The sequence below is a fragment of the Schistocerca serialis genome, chromosome 2 (genome assembly GCF_023864345.2).
Source record: "Schistocerca serialis cubense isolate TAMUIC-IGC-003099 chromosome 2, iqSchSeri2.2, whole genome shotgun sequence".
Lineage (NCBI taxonomy): Eukaryota > Metazoa > Arthropoda > Insecta > Orthoptera > Acrididae > Schistocerca > Schistocerca serialis.
In genome coordinates, this window is record NC_064639.1 from 286,423,658 (window position 1) to 286,441,831 (window position 18,174).

General features: G+C 42.9%; 1 protein-coding gene across 1 annotated transcript in view; it reads right to left on the reverse strand.

The window, feature by feature from the left end:
* Window positions 1-18,174, reverse strand: part of LOC126457055 (long-chain-fatty-acid--CoA ligase 1) — a 632,391-nt gene that overhangs the window by 252,623 nt on the left and 361,594 nt on the right. Inside the window, exon 3 of the mRNA XM_050093045.1 lies at window positions 9,420-9,574. Within this exon, the coding sequence (XP_049949002.1) occupies window positions 9,420-9,566 (147 nt within the window). The 5' untranslated portion in view covers window positions 9,567-9,574. The remainder of the gene's footprint in view (window positions 1-9,419; window positions 9,575-18,174) is intronic.

An 18,174-nucleotide genomic window follows, 5' to 3' on the forward strand; every position in this document is an offset into this window, starting at 1 on the left:
TATGGGACTTAACTGCTAAGGTCATCAGTCCCTAAGCTTACACACTACTTAATCTAAATTATCCTAAGGACAAACATACACACCCTTGCCCGAAGGATGACTCGAACCTCCGCCGGGACTAGCCGCACAGTCCATGACTGCAGCGCCTCAGACCGCTCGGCTAATCCTGCGCGGCACTTGTAAGTGCAGCATGGCTATTGCTGCTATAGGCATCGCTTAAGATCTGCATTAGTGACCCATACCTTTATTCTACATTGCTTTCAGTCTTCTGATTGGTTTGATGCGAACGAATTCCTCTCCTGCGGCAACCTCTTCATCTCAGTGTTGCACTTGCACCCTACGTTCTCAATTATTTGTTTATTCTACATAGGTTGCTAAAACATGTAAACTTTTTTGAAGCTTTATTACATGCGTTTCCGTGTTCATGACAGCAGCTTTCCAACTGTACTACTTTATTAGGGTCTCTGTATAGAATACTCTTCACGACCCACAACTGAGATTAGGTCTCGAGGCCTACGAGAAAGACAGGCCGCGGCGCGTACGTCACGAAGGTAGTCCTGCGCTCGCTCGCTCGCTCAAATCAGCAAACAGACTACGTTTCTACACCTGCTAACTTGTAACTAGCCGTGTCCGTGCAAACTAAAACTGAATCTTCTACTGAAATCCGCTATTATGGAATCTTACTGTTATTAGTCCTATAATGAGGGGAAGTCCATGGACCTACTTATAGTTTGTTAGGGCTGTACTGGCGTACAGTAAAATAAAATAATGCTAAAATGATTATCAGTTGTATAATGCACCACTTCCAGCATGTAATGAGTACTGTTAAGCAGAAGAGACTAAATGCTATAAAGTAGCCGTTATACCATTTATATCGAGTACTGGTCTTAAATTAAATTTTGCTGTAGTATTGTTAATCAGTAAGACTTCATGATAGCAGATTCCAGTGGAAGGTGCAATTCCCGTTGTAATGACACTTTCCGACGCAGAGACATACAATACCTTAAAGGCTGCGCCAAAGATTAAATCAAGAGGCATGTAGATTATAATCTTTGTAATGTTCACATTGGATTCTGTTTTGTTTCATATTCCAAGAAGGAGCTAGGAGACACTTTCGATTGTTGCCTTGTGGAGGATGGACTTAATTTTTGGAGTGTGCGGAAAGGCAGCCATATAGTTAGAATTATGGTTTGTGCGACGAGCACAGCAAGTCTTATTGTGTTGTGAATAAAAAATAGTGAGAAGTATCTATGTTTTACGAGAATTATTTAAAGTTACGTAGCATTGTATTCCTTGGTTTCCACCGTCTTCGTAAAGTGAACCGATGCCGACTCAGGAAGATACACACGGTCAACAAAGAGAAGAACACCGATGGCGACTAATGAATTAATACTGTGGCAGGACTAATGCTGCGTCTAAGGTGAGAACTCTGATTAAATCAACAATGACGTAGAATTTGAAATGTAATTAATCGGAATGGTAAATTATACTACAGGCATATTTCACGCAGCACTGAATTTGTTCGCATTCAAGCCGGTCAAAAAAAGGCCTTTCAAACATTCTGAAGTTACAGTTCCATGTCCATAATTTTTCCTCTTTTCAAAAAACCAATAAATTTAATTTTTTTTATTTATTTCGCCACACTGGTGACCGCTGACAGGGGCAGTGCTGGTGCAACAAAGAGTAAGTACTTGATTGTTGTACTACAAATGTACTTGTACTAATTACTGTTTCTCTGTTACATGACGCACATGGAAAATGACGAATAAGGTGAAACAAAGTGTGAACCGTTTGGTTTTAATTTCATTATTAAAGAGGACCTTCCTGGTCTAGTTCTAGTAAATATATTTGCTGGTATATTTCAGTTGACGAGCTACTCTGTTTTAAATTCGAAATCCGCTTAAGCTGTTGGTGTTATACTAAATCTTAATTAAATTAGTAGTTTTAATTGTCCTTTGTTGGCAGTTTCTCCTTACGTCTGTGGTCACTTGGTCATTCTATTAATTTCTGCCAGCAGTTGCTTTTCTTGACCTTCTGCAGTAAATTCTGTCGGCATTGGTTGCTCAAATTTGTTGTTCCAACAGTTTCTTTTCTTTAGTTGTAACAGTAAAATGTTGTTGACCGTGATGTTGATACTGATTTCATTAATTTGTTTGCTTTGAAACTACCGAGTGTTGCTTTCATAATATAACAAGAGTAAATTTTGCTGCGTTTTGATTTTTAGCAAGTTCTGCTACCAGTTACCTTTCGTAAAGTCTCATTAATTCATTAACAAATTGTGGTGGTAACTGCCGCTCTTATTTGATGTGTTTCAGGCTTCTTTTAGGGTTAGTTTTGTGTAAATGTTTTTGCATGCTTAAATAAAGTGATTTTTTTACATTTTACAAAGTTATTACGGCCCAGTACTTACCACTCTACACCCGCTCCCTTCCACTTTCAGTTCGGGATAAACACTTGTTTCGCCAATGTCGTGGATTAAGTTCCAATTCCCTCCACAGTGCCTCATGAAGTGCGGCCATGTGACGCAGTTGATGCTGCTTCGTCTGTCGCATGGAGTCGTTAAGATGAGGAGCCCCCTTGGTACTACTCTATAGCAGTGGCGTATGTGACGGCTCTGGGTTTCACCCTCTCCCTTCTCTATTCATCGTTATACAGCACAAATGCCAATACACGCATCTATTACATTCCTCAACACTCCACAAATACACGTACAACACAGCTCTCACATGTCCGCAAGGAAAGGAGCTCGTATGCGCTGAGGGAGAACAACAATTCTGACAGGAGGCTCAGCCCATCCCGTGGGATATCGTAATCAACGACGTCAATACCGCATTTACATTTTGACACGTCACGGTGTTACGCCTGCTACTTCGACAACACATCATACGTCGGAGTGCTGGGGCTTACCCGCTTCCCAGGCAACCACTTTTCACCGAAAAGTAGATTTCATGTTTTCCCTCTAGGCGGCCCTAACAGCGACACCAGGGATCGTGGGTCGCGGGAACCTACTTGCTTCCGCAATACACGTGACCGAAAATAGATCTCAAGGTATCCTGCCGCCGAACACTACCACTTCATTGCTCCTCCCGGAGAGCGGCAAGGAACTTAAATTTCCACGCGCAGCTCCTTCAATGTGAAATAAAGTTTACCACCACATGTACCTACCAACACAGTTAAACCGGATCCATTGGTCATGATGATGTTTGGTTTTTGGGGTGCTCAACTGCACGGTCATCAGCACCCGTACAAATTCCAAACCTTCCATGAATGATGATGAAATGATGAGGACAACACAAACACCCAGTTACCTCGAGGCATGTGAAAATTTCTGACACCTAGATCCACTGATGGTACTACACTCCAGCAGTGCTTAAAAAAGAGAAAAACAGACAAAAACCGTCCATTGGATTTTGACTCCGAGCCAGAACTCCAGTTCGAACATCTAGCCGCTGCCACTACGGTCAAAACACTGGACTGCCGCGTCGCCACTGACGGATCTGTCTTTGTGGTTGCGGACGTCGTAAAGCTTTGCTGAAATTGTAGTGCACTGACTATATACTGTTCCAAGGGAACTTTAACTACGTGCCTAGACAGTAGAACTTGAACCTTTCGAGGAACTTTAACTCCATACATTGACGGAAGAACTGGACGTTTAGTTGAACTTTGCTTAAAGACAGTTTCAATGAGAGCTAGAATTTTCATTTCATTTGACCAACTTGTTAGTTTCTAAACTACGGCCTTCAGCCAGTGACTTTCAGCTTGTCAATATTGTATCTTTCTTTGTAGGAGTATAAGAACGGTATTTCTTTGTTTCGTTAATAAACTTTGTGAAGTGTCTTTGATATTGTTCATGTCGCTTACAGCATATTCTTCACATCTGATTGCCAGAAACTGAAGGGTACAGATTGTAAATGGCACACAATCTTTCGTATTGGGATAGGTGATAAAAATTCTCGGATGAAATTCTCCGTTCAGAAGCGTGTATCAATATTCGTCAAAAGTGATGTATTCAGCATCATATCACGAGCTGAGTTTCAGTAGCAACTTGCGTACTTTAAAAGAAAGGGTCCAGGTTTTCGGTTTCTCTCTTTCCTGCGTTTTTTCCTTGTGGAATGTAAATGCAGGAGAGTCACGTTTATTTCTAGTAGCTAGCTTTCGTCCACTTCGAAGCTTTACGACGGCCCATGAAAACACTTCTGGTCCGGAAATGTAATGACATAACATTGCTGGGCAATAGTAGCAGGTACTGTAGTCGAACATGGGGCTGCATTTTTGGAAACATTGCCGACCTCCACTGTCGGAAATCTCACTTTGTATGGCCTGTGTAAATGTACATTTAGAGACGCAGCGGCCCGTCTGAAGTTTTCTGGTCCAGAAATGTACTACCACAGCATTGCCAGACAGTAATGGCCAGCAATGTAACCTAACGTGTGGCTCCATTTCTGGCAACATTGCCGGACTCCACTGTTGTGAATCACAACTTGTGTGGCCCTTATAAATGTACCTTTAGGAAACAGGCCTTGCCATTTCAAAGGAACCATACCGGAATTCACTTTAAGTGGCTCGGGAAACGACAGTAGACCCAAATCTGGATGGGCGGACGAGGATTTGAATCTCGTTCTCCCAAATACGAATCCGCTGTTTGGCTCGATACGATGGTAGAAGTGCGTGTCTGGATATCTTAGACGTCTGCTTACACGCCTACTTAAAAACCATACAAAACAGTATTGCACGACTCTAGAACGAGTTTTCCATGCAGTTTCTTTGGTGAAACATGCATTGCATTTTCCGAGAATTCTCTCAAAAAAATCTATGTCTTCCATTTATTTTACGTGTTAGTTCCAATTAATATCATTTCATAATATTATTTCCAGGTATTTAATCGCCAGAAGTACATATGATGGATAAAAATACGGGAACACGGAGATAAATGCACGCTTGAACATAAATGCAGATGCTAACCGATCCCGCAGGTTGCGTTGTTCCATTTGACCACGAACAGCACCTGTGCAATGTCCTCAATACCACGCAAGTGTCAGTCATGATTAGAACAGTGTTCTGTGTTGTTGCGAGTGCATTGTGTCGGAGGTAAGTGAATTCGAATACAAACAAATTGCCGGCGCTCGTACGGGGGTGCCTCCGTAACCAAGGGAGCCAAAGTGTTTGGTGTTTCAAGACGCACCGTATCGAAGATTTATACCGCATACCGGGAAAGCGGAAAAACGTCATCCTTTTAGTCAAAACCTGGACGAAAGTGAGTGTTGAGTGATCGTGACGGGCGGACGTTGGACAACATTGTGACGAAAAATAAGAGGACGACAGCTCCAAAAGTCAATGCAAAACTGAATATCGCACTTGTGAATCCTGTCAGTAACAAAACAACACGAAGGGAGCTCCACAAGAAGGGAACTGCAGTGCGAGATGGAACTCGAAAACAACTAATTAGTGATGCAAATGCCGCTGTCAGGAAAACGTAGTGCCGAAGTCATAAAACCTAGACCATGGAGGAAAGTCATTTTGTGGGATAAGTCAGGTTTCACATCGTTTCCAGCTTCTGGCCGTGTTTATGTCTCAAGAATGAAACATGGCTGGGTTACCGGTGGTGTTTTGGCAGGCATATCGTGGTATTCAATGGGGCGTCACGGTTACTCCGCAAGATCACTTTACTGCCAATGATTGAGTCACAATTTTGGCTAACCAGGTCCAACCTATGGTACAATATTTTTTCCCCAGTGGGGATTCTGTGGTATGAGACGACAGCGTCCCAGTTCACACATGTCGCATCTACCAGGACTGGTTTTGTGAGCACGAGGTGAACTGTCACATTTCCCCAGGCAACCACAGTCACCAGATCTGAGCATTATGGAGGCTTTGTGGCCTATTCCGTGATCGCTGTCCACCTTCATCATCGTTATCTAAACTTCTAACTTTTTGCAGGAAGAAATTTATAAGATTTCCTCTTGCAAACCATACAGTAACTTTTTTATCCTTTCTGAGAACACTGGAAGCTGTTTTGAATGCCAACGGGTTTCCGACATCGTAATTTACTGTGTTATTGGTGTTTCCACATTCATGTCCGCCTACTGTAGTTCTAAATTTCCTTACGGTCACTCAACAATGATATTTTACTGTAGACAACAATGTCGTTAGCGAGCAGTCTGATAGCGTTGCTGATCTTATCAAATAAATTGTTCAGTCATAGGCAAACTCTTCCTTGGGGCACATTCTATTCTAGTTTTTGTTTCTGTTGCAAATTCTTCTATCAGTGGAAAATTATTTGAGCGGACCGCATACTTACGGAAGACATTGTGTACCATCTCGGTTATTTCATAACAATGTATCGTAATTAGAGAACGCTTCTCGGGATTTTGAGAAGATAATGTGCTCCTATTTTTTTTAGCCTGCTTCTGCAAGATGTTTTGTAATTCTTCCTCTGTGAATATCGTAAATTTCCATCACAGAATATTCTTTCGGATTCCGCAAGAACTGGATGTTAGGAATATTGGTGTATAATTCAGTTCATCCGTTCTTTTACTCCTCGTATAAACATAGCATGGCACTGGTCTTCAGTGTTACGTCCTCTGTTCGCTGCATGTCACCTAAATATGGCAAATCAGAGTTTATTAGCGTGCGACAAATCGCAGTTTATTAGCATGGGTTGTCTACGAAAGTCAACATTTGGTTCGAAGAGAGAACACGTGTTGCTCATAACTTTTTATCTGAAGACTGAAACGAAGAGACACCCACCACGGAGTTTGGCTGTTGTTCCTCTGAACAGATGTCCGTCCTGACGTCACTGCGCAGAGAGCGGAGTCGTAAACGCCATTTGTCAGTGAATCGTGCTAACTCTGTTCCCCGTGTATTTGTGTTCCAACTACCCATGCGCTGCGTGACAGTGAGCTTCCACTGCAAGCGAACGAAAGACCGATAAATCAGAGAGGACGTGTTCATTCGGTTACATCCTCTAGAATTCCCGTGGTCATCCACAAAGTAAAATCAGTAAGGGGTTCTAAATCATCTATTCAGTCACTCCGTGTCCATACAGGTACCGAAAGGGAAGGCAATAGATAAGGCCGAAATACTGAATTCGGGCTTCTGAAATTGTTTCACGGTGGAGATCGTAATGCGACCTCTCCTTTCGGTCATCGTACTAACGTTGCAATGTCAGACATTGAGATAACGGATCGCAGAATACAAAAGCAACTATAGTGGCATAGAAATTCGTTGGAGCAATGAAGGGCACTTAGCGACTGCAAGAAAGCCCAGGTCATTCTCGTTTTCGAGAAGGGTCGTAAGACAGATGCACGTAGTTACGTGCCCATGCTGTTGACGTCAATTCGTTCCAGAGTCATGGAACACGTTCTGTGCTCAAGAATTATTACGTTCTTGGAGAATAAAAATCTCCTCTATAAAAATCAACATGGATTCAGCAAAGAGAGATCTTACGAAACGCAGCTCGCTCTGATCCTCCTTGAGATCCAAAGCGCAGCAGACAACGGCGCTGAGGTTGATGCCATGTTCCTTGAGTTCAGCAAGGCATTTTACTCCGACCCGCATTGCCGTTTAATGAAAAAACTACGAGATTACCGAGTATCTGACCAGATTAGTGACTGGGTTCAAGATTTCCTTGCAGGCAGAACTCAGCACGTTGCTGTTAACTGAACAAAATCGACAGATGTAATTTCCGGGGAACCCCAATGAAGTGTGATAGGACTGTTACTGACTGAAATGTGTAGTAGAAGGCGTCGGAAGCTGTTAGCAGATGATGCGACTATGGATAAGAAAGTAGCAATGCCATAAGACAATATCATTTTGCAAAATGACCTACCGAGGGTTAATGAATGGTGCAGGCTCTGGCAATTGACCCTGAACGTCAATAAGTGTATCTAACATATTGCACATGCATAGAACAAAAAATCCACTACTGTGAAAATGTCAAATTGCTCGAAACAGTATCTTCTGTAAAATATCCAGGAGTAACTATCCAGAGTGAACTTGTGTTGAAGGATGACATAAAACAAAAAGTAGGAAAAGCAGATGCCAGACTGAAATTTACAGGAAGAATCTTCAGGAATGTAACTTATCTACGGAGGAAGTGGCTTATAAGGCATTTGTTCGACCGATTCTTGGATATTGTTTATCTATCTGGGACCCCTGCCAGGTAGGAGTGATAAAAGAGATAGAGAAGGTCCTACGAAGAGCGGCGCGTTTCGTCACGGAATAATTTAGTCGGCGCGAGAGCGTCACAGAGATGCTCAACAAACTCCTGTGGTAGATGTTTTAAGACAGTCGTTGTGCATCCAGGTGAGGTTTACTACTGAAATTTCGAGAGAATACTTTCCGGGAAAAGTCGGACAAAATATTACTTCTTCCCACATACATCCTGCGAAATGACGACGGTGAGGAAATTCGGGAACTTAGAGGTAATACTGAGGCTTACCGACAGTCATTCATCCCACGCGCCTTCGCGAATGGAACATGGAAGGGGGAATCAGTTAGTGGTACTAGAGTACCCTCCGCCACACAGTTAGGTGGCTGACAGAGTATTGATATAGATGAAGTTTCCATACGGTGTAAATAATACGAGGGACGTTCAATAAGTAATGCAACACATTTTTTCTCGGCCAATTTCTGTTGAAAAAATATGAAATTTGTTTCGGGACATCCCGATAGCTGGCTGGTCTTCGAAATGGCGTCTGTAACGGAGCTGTCTTACGAGCAGGGAGCTCTCATTGAATTTCTTTTGGCAGAAAACCAGAACATCACAGAAAATCATAGGCGCTTGCAGAATATCTAGGAGACCTGGCAGTGAACAAAAGCATAGTGAATCACTGGGCGAGGCGTCAGTCATCATCACAACAAGGTCGCTCAAACCTGACCGATCTACCGCGTGCCGGCCGGCCGGACACATCTGTGACTCTTGCAATGCACTCATTCGAGGTGGTCGACAGATCACAATTAAACACCTTGCTCGGCAACTAGAAGTCTCTGTTGGTAGTGCTGACACAGTCGTCCACAAAATTTCATTGGAGTTGTCTTCCTCATCCACACAACAGCCCGGATTTTGCAACATCCGATTTGCATCTGTTTGACCTAACGAAGGGTGCACTCCGTGGGAAGCTGTTTGTGGATGATAGGGAGGTTACTGATGCAATCAGACGTTGGCTCCGACGGCGACCAGTGGATTGGTAGCATGCAGACCCTCCCAGTAGGGTGGCGTAAGGCCGTCGTATTAAGCGGAGATTATGCTGACAAACACGGTTTTTAGCCAAAAGAGTGGGGAATAGTACGGTGTGTTGGAATCCTGAATAAAAGCAACCTTGTAGAGACAGTAGCCACCCGAAACGGCTGCAGGAGTTATGGAAGCCGTTTCCTGGCGGCCAAGCTGAACAGTGTCGGTAGACGGGAGAGGTACTCACTGGCAGTTGGTCGCTCTGGTGGCTGAGGTCGACCAGTGGCTTCTCGGGCCGGGGCCTGGTGGCCAGGTAGAAGGCCGACGCTGCCGCCACGCCGGTCAGCGCGAGCGCGCCGGCTGGCCCGCCGATGTAGTCCAGGTAGTGGTCCATCTCCTCCACTGCAACACCACACCACACTTATTACTAAAGCTGCAACACCGAAAGAGAATCGTCAAGACGAGTAGAGACGTGGAGGATGTGAGGGACACAGATGTGCATCTAGGGTTCAGTTCTGGGGAGGGTCACAGTTTGTTAGTGACCTCATCCCTCCCTACGTTAAAGGTGAAGGGGTGAGAAAGGAAAGGAACATGAAGAACCTAATGACATCAGCTGCATCGAGACTTTATGTGGAATCAGGGATGAGTGAAAAATGTGTGCCGAACCTAGGATCTCCTGCTTACTAGTCAGATGCGTTAATCACTGTGCCTCGAAAACACAGAATTCATTGTAAATGTATGGTCTGTATCGGCACGTTCCCCGGCCAACTCATAGCCCCATCTAGCGCAACCTGTCCGCAGTCCCCGTCCATTTCCTTCATACTCGCTAATTTTAGATTCCCGTAGAAGATCGAACGTAAAAGTGCATCCACATTGGAGAGTGTGGATTCGTAATTCCCTTCAAGGCGAATCGGTTATGTAGGGTAAGGTCGGGTGAGAGTATGCGTCTGTTAAAGAGTTCGCAGTGGCATTTTCTGTACACTGGCAACACTGACCGCCAACGAAAACTATATTCAGTTGGTGCTTTTATAGCGACGCCACCAGATGTACTCTTGAACGGCTCTGCCACATTTATTGGTTATATTAGGTAAATATAATTTTTTGTTTCAAATTACGTAATCTTTAAGTTTTATATCTTAAGCAACAAGCACTACCTAGGTAAGCACTAGAAAATAAAACCATTTGCCAAAAGAATCACCGTTCTGTGAGAAAGAAACCACGGCACGACAAACAGCGAAACGAGGCTGTGACTGCCATGAGTGGTATTTTTTTGAACCGTGTGGCTCATCTGTTAAGTATGCGCTGTGTTTCCCCTTTGTTTCTAATGGTTACTGCTGCAGGTACATCCACTAGGCACACAGACGTGAGTGCATTGTTTTGAGCTGTTTGTTCTAGAGCAGCCGGAATGCAAACAGATGAGAAATCCGTCGAGTGTTCGGAATATTCCCGTCGAAACCAACCGAGCGAGATGGCTCAGTGGTTAGCACATTGTACTCGCATTCGGGAGGACTACGGTTCAAACCCGAGTCCTGCCACCCTGATTTAGGTTTTCCGTGATCTTCCTAAATCGCTTCAGGCAAATGCCGGTGTGGTACGTTTGAAAGGGCACGGCCAATTTCCTTCCCAATCCTTTCCTAATCCGAGCTTGTGGTGCGTCTCTAATGACCTCGTTGTCGACGGGACGTTAAACATTAATCTCCTCCTCCCGTTCAATCCGGATTTCACAGCAAAAGATTTTGCTCCATCAGAAATCACTGAGAGAGCCGAATTCTTACCAACTGAAGAAGGCAAAGGAGTTCAACAGAAGCCCACGGAAAAATGTCACTTGGGTATGATTTGTCTGTGCAGTCACCAGGAGAAAAAAACCAAGAATCTGACACAAATGAAGTTCAGATGCAGATGTACGAACAGGAATAAGCCTATCCAGTATTTATCCGCTGCGAAAATACTCGTACGATCGACCCACAAAAAAGAAGAAAATGGCAAAAAATCCGAGATCTTGTCTCGGTCTCCGAACAAAATGTATTGTTAGAAAAACAAGCTAAACCAGACGAAACCAAGATGAGGCAAAATACCAGTAACGAACAACGCAGAATCTGTAGGGCTTATCTGGATTAATCGTGCCGTCACCTTCAGGAACAACCAGATCAAAATTCAAGGAGGAAACTAATGTTTTGAATTGTCCAGGGTGTGGTGAAGTCTACAAGGAGCCTATCACGGAAGACTGGGTTCATGCTCCCAATGGTGCATGAAGAATGCACAGTTGATGTAGGGCGTGGTGAATTTTCTTGTGATTTATGTTAGTTCGTGCTCTTTCATTACACGTCACGTACTCTTACCAGACGATGTCGTTAAGATTACGAACGAGCAGTGTCTTACATATGTTGACGTTTGTTTGTGTTAAAAGTTAGGCAGCTGCAAATGATATATGTTGTTCCTAGATAAACCAGCAATACTTTGTTGTAAGAAAAGTTTGTTTCAAACTTCTCATCTACTAGATATGGACGGTTAAATAATAAGCGCGTACTGTCTCCCGACTTCCCCTATGAATGAGTAGTGTCTCTTCTTTGGTAGATGCAATGAGCATTGTGTCCACGGGGCGCAGTGGTTAACGGAACACCATAGTAAGCAGGAGATACTGATTGTGAGTATTGGTCCGCCACACGTTTTCACTCGTCGTCGCTGATTCTGCATCAAGTATCGCTGCAACTGATATTACTAGTTTCTTCCCTTTCCTTTCCTTCCTCCCCCCTCCACCTTCAATTTACACAATAAAGTATATTATTATTATATTTAAAAAAATTATATAATTTGTTTACTTTAGTGCTTAGTACATCGTTTGAGCTTAGCTTCTAAGAAATGGTATCCGTACATATTATTAAAATGGTTGTACAGATTTATGTATGTATGTATGTTCCACATCTCTTCCTAAACCTCTGCACTGATTTCAACCGAGCTTGGTACAGGTATCACTCATTGTCTGAAGAGAGTCCCTATAGTGGTAATAACCATGTACCTATTACAGGAGAGGAAGTGAGGTTGAAAAAATAGTGTAGCTCACGGTGCACGAAACTGCAAATTTTATTCATCCTGTATGTTGAGAATGAGAGGATGTAGTGGCTTGCAACAAACTTTACACAAAGTATCAAACAGTTACGATACTTTTTCTCACTGGCAACCCCCACAAAGCGATGAAGGGAAAAAAAGTTATCGCTTATTTACATCCTCGCTGTTCATGCAATGGTTCAAATGGTTCAAATGGCTCTGAGCACTATGGGACTTAACATCTGAGGTCATCAGTCCCCTAGAACTTAGAACTACTTAAACCTAACCAACCTAAGGACATCACACACACCCATGTCCGAGGCAGGATTCGAACCTGCGACCGTAGCAGCAGCGCGGCTCCGGACTGGTGCGACTAGAGCCGCACGGCCACCGCGGCCGGCCGTTCATGCAATGAAAACTGCCGCATCAAATGGTTCAAATGGCTCTAAGCACTGTGGGACTTAACATCTGAGGTATTCAGTCCCCTATACATAGAACTACTTAAACCTGACTAACCTAAGGACATCACACACATCCATGCTCGAGGCAGGATTCGAACCTGCGACCGTAGCAGCAGCGCGGTTCCAGACTGAAGCGCCTAGAACCGCTCTGCCACAGCGGCCGGCCCACTGCCGCATCAGCCATGACTTTTTAATTTGTTAGTTCTTTACTACTAACCACGTTGTGCAGAAAGTATTCACGTATATCACTCAATGTACCTGCAAAATTACACTGAGGTTTCAATAGTCATGGGATACCTCCTAATATCGTGTCGGACCTCCTTTTGCCCGGCGTAGTGTAGTAATTCGACGTGGAATGGACTCAGCAAATCGTTGGGAGTCTTCTGCAGAAATACTGAACTATGCTAACTCTATAGCCGTCCATAATTGCGATAGTGTTGTTCTTGAAACCAATCGAGAACCGTTGTGGCCCAATGACAAGGCGCATTGTGATCCACAAAAATTCCATCGTTGAATGGGTGCAAATGGTGTCCAAGTAGCTGAACATAACCATTTCCAGTCAGTGATCGGATCAGTTTTACCAGAGGACTTAGTCCATTCCACGTAAACACAGTCCACACAATTATCGAACCACCAACAACTTGCACAGTGCTTGTTGATAACCTGGGTCCACGGCTTTGTGGTGTCTGCTCCACGTTCGAACCCTACCATCAACTCATAACAACTGAAATGCGGACTCGTCTGACGAGGCTACGGTTTTCCAGTCGTCTAGGGTCCAATCGATATGATCACTATCCAGGAGACGCGCTGCCGTTAGCAAAGGCGCTCGCATCGGTCGTCTGCTGCCAAACCCCACTAACGCCAAATTCCGAGGCACTGTGCTAACGGATACGTTTGTCGTACATCGTGTATTGATTTCTTCGGTTTTTTCAACCAGTGTTGTTTGTCTGTTAGCATTAGCAACTCTACGCAAACGCCGATGCTCTCGGTCGCTGAGTTCTGTCCGTGGTCAGAGGTAATGGTACTCCCGGCACTCTCTTGACACTGTTGATCCCGGAATATTGAATTCCCTGACGATTTCCGAAATTAAATGTCCCATGCATCTAGCTCGAACTACCATTCCGCTTCAACACATGTTAATTCCTGTCACACGTCGTAGCCACGTTGGAAACGTTGTCACATGAATCATCTGAGTACAAATGGCCGCACCGCCAATTCACTGTCCTTTTATACCTTGTGTATGGGATACTACCACCACTTGTTTATGTGCATATCGCTATCCCATTACTTTTGTCACCCCATTGTATATAACTGTACAATATATTCATGAGATACGACACCATAAACACTGAGATGTGTGAAAACTCGCCGCATCAAGCGTGACGTTCAAATTTATTACTTCTCTGTTACTGACACCTTTCGCAACAAATTTCTCAGGAATATGCCGCTATATGTAAGTACAAAATTATGTCATTGTACACATATAGTTCAGAAGACATGATGTCATAAAGAGAGAGCTCCGTGAGAAACTACCCCATCAAGCATGAATTTTTAATTTGTTACTTCTTCACTACTAACTGTATCCATGACACATTTTGCGGACAGTATTCACCTATACCATTGAATGTACCTGAAAAATTACATTATTCAGGAGATATGACGTCATAGAAATTGACAGGCATGAAATCGAAACTGCAGGATCAAATTCACTAGGGATTCAGGCGAAATATGTGTACATATATATGCGAAATATGTTAAATATATGTGAAATGTATATGAAATGTGCGTTCACTGATAAAGTGGTGGATAAAAAGCTCCTTTCAAACCCGTGGATAGATTTCAACCAAATTTGGTAGACACATTAATATCTGGAAAAAATTACTGGGCCGGGGGTGGTAACGAGGAGACAAAAGGGGCGGGAACAGGTGGATAGACAGAGAGGGGGAAGAAGGACATAGATTAAGGTGTGAGGGAGGAGAAGCTGGACACAATAAGGGGGGAGGGGAAGTGGATGGAGGAAGGAAAGAGGAGGGGATGGACAGAAAGAGATGGAGGAGGAGATGGACACAGGGAGGGGGGAGAAGGAGATAGGCGATAAAGAGGCAGGAGGGTGGCGGTTAGGGCCAAAGGGGGAAGGAGCAGATAGAGAGAGTAGCATGAGCAGATGGACAGAAAGTGGTAGTAGTAGCCGATGGACAGACAGAGATGGTGGAAGATAGTGAGTGGGGGGTGGAGAGGTGGAGAGAAAGAGGAGGGGGGGGAGACGGAGATGCACAGAGAGGAGGGCAGAGGAGACAGACAAAGACGAAGAAGGAGATGGGCTAATGAAATACATACATACCGGGCAAGGCCGGGCATTCAGCTAGTTTCATAAAAATACATAATCAAGAAACCATTTGTCCAAAAATAGTTGAGTGAAACCTATGTCATACAATTGTTTTAAGAACTATAATAGCAACAAACATTCACAAGTTATTTTTCTTAGTGGAGTATCTCTCCCTTTCTGCTTAGCCTACTTCGACTTGTTATGGTTTATTGGTACTATCAGTGTATTCAAAAACCGTGTCAAATTTGTTGTTGGCAGGCTGCGAATGGGCGGATTTTCCTGTCTGGAATGTTTTCTACAGCAGGTGAGGCCGCAAATAACGCTTGTCGGCTAACCCTTTGGTCGATATTACATTATCAAATTTCTTTGACCAAGTTGCTTTGTCAAATATATTTGGCGTAGTGTAACAGGCAACTTTTGTCAAATGTCGTCTTTCGTTCAGTTTACTTGATCAAATCTGGCGCCTCCCTTTGATTTGATCAGAGAAATCGATCGTCTTCTGTTTACTGCAAACTGCTAGCATGTATAAACACACTGCGAAACGATTATGTGTTGTGGATATGGAGCGAAGAAGTTCGTTCAAAATGCAAAGGAGGTCTGTTGTGGCGCTATAAATATGGAAAGGTGTTTTATAATCTGGGATGAAATAAAATGGTTTTCCTTTTTTAGGCAGGAAGATGAAAAATAACTCTCTTTCTTCGAACCCAATTAAAATAGTTTGTGGAAGAAGTCGAAATCACGAAAAATGTGAGGCATGTCCATTGTCACCACTAATGTTTATTTGTTCATTGGAAAGGGATTTAATGGTCTGTTGTTGTTGTTTGCCAATGACAGAATACTGACAAAATACAATTCACTGATGATGCAACAGTGGGAGCTGAAAGTGAATAGAGGTTGTGTTTTGTGCTAAACGCAACGGAATATGTTATGGCTGTGGGCTGTGGGCTATGCACATAAAAAAGAAAGCGTCACAGTCGGACATGCTAGAGGACTAAATGTGGCAGCCTGGAAAGAGAAACTTGATAGGTACCGCAAGACAACGGAAGCAAGGGCAAGGCCAAAAATTCTTTTATGAAAAACATTAGCAGCTAATAGCCAAGAATGTAAAAATAGTGTGTAGGTTCCAGTTATTAAAATGAGCCTGAAATCGTAAGGAAACTAGCGAAACGAACTACAGGCGGCGTAAAGCATCAAAAAGTATTTGAGAAGCAAGTGAGTATACTCAATCAGCTTCTTTTGAATAAGCACATCAGGTCACAATTCATTTTTCAAGTTAAAGGATTTTCGATAGTACGATTACGACTCGGCCATTGTGAACTGTATACATTACACTGTATTCAGGTTTTATTTTATATATTAACATTAGGAAGAGGAGGGATATTAGTTTACTTACATTTAATACTGGAAAAATCACTTCCCCTTTTAATGGAACTATGAAATTAACAGGAACTACGACGGACAGTTTACTAATAGTGTAATATCCCTTTTCGCATCGCTCCAAAGATCTTTGTCAAAGAAATAGGATGAGTATTTCATCACATTTCTTTCTCAAAGAATTTTGATAGTGTATTATCGGCCTTAGGAATAGAGCTGAAAAAAATCGTGTGTTAAACGAAGCTTCCTTTTTTTTCACAATCCCCTGCCCTTATAGGTAAAAAAATAAACGCTATTAGTAATAAGAAATGTTGTTTGGAAGTACCTCATGACTGCTTCCCCTCACCGCTTCCTCCTTAGATTCGTGCCTGGACTAGGTCACTAAAATAACTGACTGAAATTGCGAACAAATGAGGTGAACTTAGCCCCAATAAGGCGCTCTTCAGCGTGTCACCAATGTTGCATTCAACTCAAACAGGGAAGAGTTGTGAAACTACAGGGAACAAAAGCAAGAGCCAGTATTCCTATCGACGTCTAAAGATCCAATATCAGCGTGTGGGTGAGTATGAACAGTTCGGATAATATATTGGTCATACCTCGACATTTCGACTCCTTCAAAACTCGCTACTACTGCAGTGACGCGATGTGGAGGAAGTATGCGACCAGCTTTCCACTCACATTATTTGAAATTCCTTATGGTGCTCGAATGTTGCCAGAGACGCAGATTATCAAAAAAAGTCATACTTTCATGTTTCATCGACTTTTGTCGTATGTAACGAGCGTGGCGAGAAATGGGACTAGAATCTCATACGTGCACGATTTATTTTCGTGAACGCTACGTAACCTGCCTCCGGTCAACTGAATTCTAAGGTAAAGGACTTAGGTGGCATTTACGTCAGCAACAACTGGAATTCACTAAGGAAAATGAGACAGCTGAGGACCATTGTAAAAGATGGCAGCAGGTTAGCCGGGTATAAACCAGCGGAATAAAAGTCATCATCGAAATGTTCAAACGATACTGTATAATATTATTAGGCAAGAACCAGCGAAGTCCACAAATTTGAATAATAAAAAAATTCTTTTTTCGTTGTACAAGAAAGTACGTGAGCAGTATCATATCATTGCAAAAACGTACGAATAGCCTGAAAGAATGTAATTTATACTGTTCGTAAGAGACAGTGAGTAAGGTACGTGGATGCGTATGTTGTATGCATTTTAAGTTAAATGTCGACCATAACAGTCCTAGCTAAAACGGCAGAATTATCATCACCTGATTTTGGAAAAATAGAAAAAAAAGGAAGATTACATTCGTCGTCCAGTCAACAATGAGATCATTAGAAAAGGAAAAGAATAATAGAAAGCTTTTTCACTAGTAATTAAAAACGAAAATGTTTTAGTTTGATAAAGAATACGATTCTTGTGAACACGTGTGAGCTACCACTTCAATTTCATAATAAATATTGGATGATGTCGTCCAGGATACGGAGCAGCATACATAGCACACGCCCGTTGGGCATTTTGATCACAATAGCCATACACCAACACGATATCGGCCTTTTCCGCAATTGGTAAACGGTTCATTTTAACACGGGTAATGTATCACGAAGCAAATACCGTCTGCACTGGCGGAATGTTATGTGATACCACGTTCTTCTACGTTTGTGACTATTACAGCGCCATCTCTCAAAAAGCGAAAAAAGTGGTCCAACTAAAACATTCATATTTCTTCGCGTACTACACGAATATGTAACAAAAAATGGGGGTTCCTATTTAAAATACGCATTTGATATCATTTG